This window comes from Bison bison, unplaced genomic scaffold (assembly GCF_000754665.1).
Source record: "Bison bison bison isolate TAMUID 2011002044 unplaced genomic scaffold, Bison_UMD1.0 scf7180017845489, whole genome shotgun sequence".
Classification (NCBI taxonomy): domain Eukaryota; kingdom Metazoa; phylum Chordata; class Mammalia; order Artiodactyla; family Bovidae; genus Bison; species Bison bison.
The window spans coordinates 74,614-76,713 of record NW_011476062.1 but is presented as its reverse complement, the minus strand read 5'-3'; the positions used below and the strand labels follow the sequence as shown (position 1 = coordinate 76,713).

The window sequence follows — 2,100 nt, the reverse complement described above, 5'->3', positions numbered from 1 at the left end:
TACGAGCCCCGCCGTGGTCCTACTGTCACTGTCTGTGACTTCTTGCAGGTGGATGGGGGTCCCCCGGGGGGCTTGGGGGGAGAAGGAGCTGCAGCCACCTGCCCCATGCAACCACAAGCAGCGGCTGGAGTGTATCCTGAAGAGAGCCGCCCTGGAGGAACAGGTAGGGGCCGACGTATGAGTGGGAGGCCGTGGGGGCGGCGCTGGGGGGCCTGGGCAGGCGACTTTGCAGTGGGCTGGTTCTAAGTCCTGGAGTCCAGCTCCCTGCTGCTCAGCATGATGGCTCTGCCTGGGCCCAGTTCCCACCTGGGCAGCATGCTGGCACCTCCTGACCTTGGCAGGGAAGAGGTGAGTGTGAGCGTGGTGGAGGGTGCATGCAGAGAGGCTCAGCAGGAGGGGGCCATGGCCTCTGGGCCCTTTCCCCAGGTAGGGCTAGTCCGCTAGAGCTCAGTCCCCATGAACCTGACCAGCCTGTCTCCTTCAGCCCGAGAGGGACTTCTTCGGTCGTGTGGTTGTCAAGAGAGCAGCAGCCCCGAGCACAGGTGTGTATGAAGGGGTGGGTGGTGGAGGGACTGGCCGGAGTCAGGTGGAAGAACGATTGTGTGGCCCCCGCAGGGCACGAGGCCCCTGAGACTGACACAGCTGAGCGGCGTGTGGGCACTGCAGTGGGCAGGAGCGACGTGTGGTTCCGCTTCAAGGAGGGCGTCTCCAATGCCGTGCGGCGCAGCCTGTACATCAGAGACCTGCTCTAGGGGGCATGGCGAGCCCCTGGAGCCTGGGCGGCCACCCTGGGCTGTGCTGGACACCCCGACCCATGCTGGACGTCCCCAGAGCGTATGCTGGACACTCTAGTCCATGTTGGACCCTCTGGGGTCACGCCAGACACCCTGGACTACACCAGATATCCCGATACACACCGGCTACCTACGTGTTGCTTTCTCTCTCCTAGAAAGTGTACAAAAGCACCAGCGTTCTCGCAAAGTCTTTATAAAACTCACACCTTTACAGAGGCGTCCACTTTACAGGGAGGCGTGAGTCTGGGCCGCGGGGGCTCACAGGATGGCGCACTTGCCCTTCTCCACCCACGGGTTGTTCTTCATCAGGTCGGGGTTCAGGAAGGGGTCCTTGGGAATCCCTTCCTCGATCCACTTGAGGAGCCTGTGGTGGGGAGGGTGGGTGAGCACGTGGGCTCCTGGCCCCAGGAGTGCTGCCTGGTGGCAGTGTGTGGGGGTGTGGTCTTGGTTCATACAAATGAGCACAGGGCAGGGAAATGAGACACAAATCTTGCCAGCCTAGGGGGTGTGGCCACAGCTCCGCAGGGTGTCCTGGGGACTCACTCAGGGATGGTCTTAGACGACATCTCCCTCTTGAAAGCCAACTGGTACTTGAGGCTCTCGACTTCCTTCTTCATCTGGGGCACGTCCCACTCCTCCATGGCGTCGGGGGCTTCGGAAGCGGCCAGCCTGGGGCTGGGGAGTATGGGGCAAGCCACAGAGCCAGGGGCTGCCAGCCTGCAGTCACCCTCCTGATGCACCCTCCCTCTGGTGAGCACCCCCCACAGAAAGGGACACCCGCTCACTGCCTGGGGAGTCCCCACGGCCTCTGCCACCCACCAGGGAACAGGGCTGGGGCTGAGGCCACAGTAATCAGGCCCCATGTGCCTGCCCCCCCACCTCCCACGGGGCTCATTAACTGCCAAGAAAACTTTCCATGCTTAGCTCTGCACCCCTACCTGCCATCGAAGCCTCACCAAGGCTGGGCCTCTGGGTTGGAGAGGGGAGGGGCAGTGTCCTGCCAACAGCAGGACAGGTCAGGTCCCTGACCCTTCAAGTGCAGGACCCATTTCCCATCGCAGAAGACCTTTGTGTCAGGGGCTGGGCACACACACACACACCCCTCCCCCTGCTTTGCATGGGCAAAGCCCACCCGGAGGGCAGGTTAATCCAGGGGCCAGGAGGGTGGGGCTGCTATTTGCATCTCTGCCCAGGGGGTGGGCTGGGGCACGTGCCGGGGTCTTGGAGTCACGGGCTGCCCAGCTGGTCCAGGACTTGGGCCCCTGCAGCCTCCTGCTTGCTGCCTTGCACCTTCTCCAACTTTCCT

The 2,100-nt window shown here is 63.0% G+C and overlaps 1 protein-coding gene and 1 long non-coding RNA gene across 2 annotated transcripts; one reads left to right on the top strand and one right to left on the bottom strand.

Moving 5' to 3' along the window:
* The first annotated feature begins 70 nt into the window (after positions 1–70).
* Positions 71–1,005, top strand: LOC104985131. Its single transcript, XR_824844.1, has 3 exons — positions 71–163; positions 485–542; positions 616–1,005. It is a non-coding gene; the product is annotated as an uncharacterized LOC104985131 (long non-coding RNA).
* GNG13 (guanine nucleotide binding protein (G protein), gamma 13) lies at positions 992–1,435 on the bottom strand. Its single transcript, XM_010835146.1, has 2 exons — positions 1,338–1,435; positions 992–1,158 (listed from the first exon to the last, which is right to left on the bottom strand). The coding sequence occupies exons 1-2, from the start codon at positions 1,433–1,435 to the stop codon at positions 1,053–1,055; spliced, it is 204 nt and encodes a 67-aa protein (XP_010833448.1). The 3' UTR covers positions 992–1,052.
* Between the last annotated feature and the right edge of the window lie 665 nt (positions 1,436–2,100).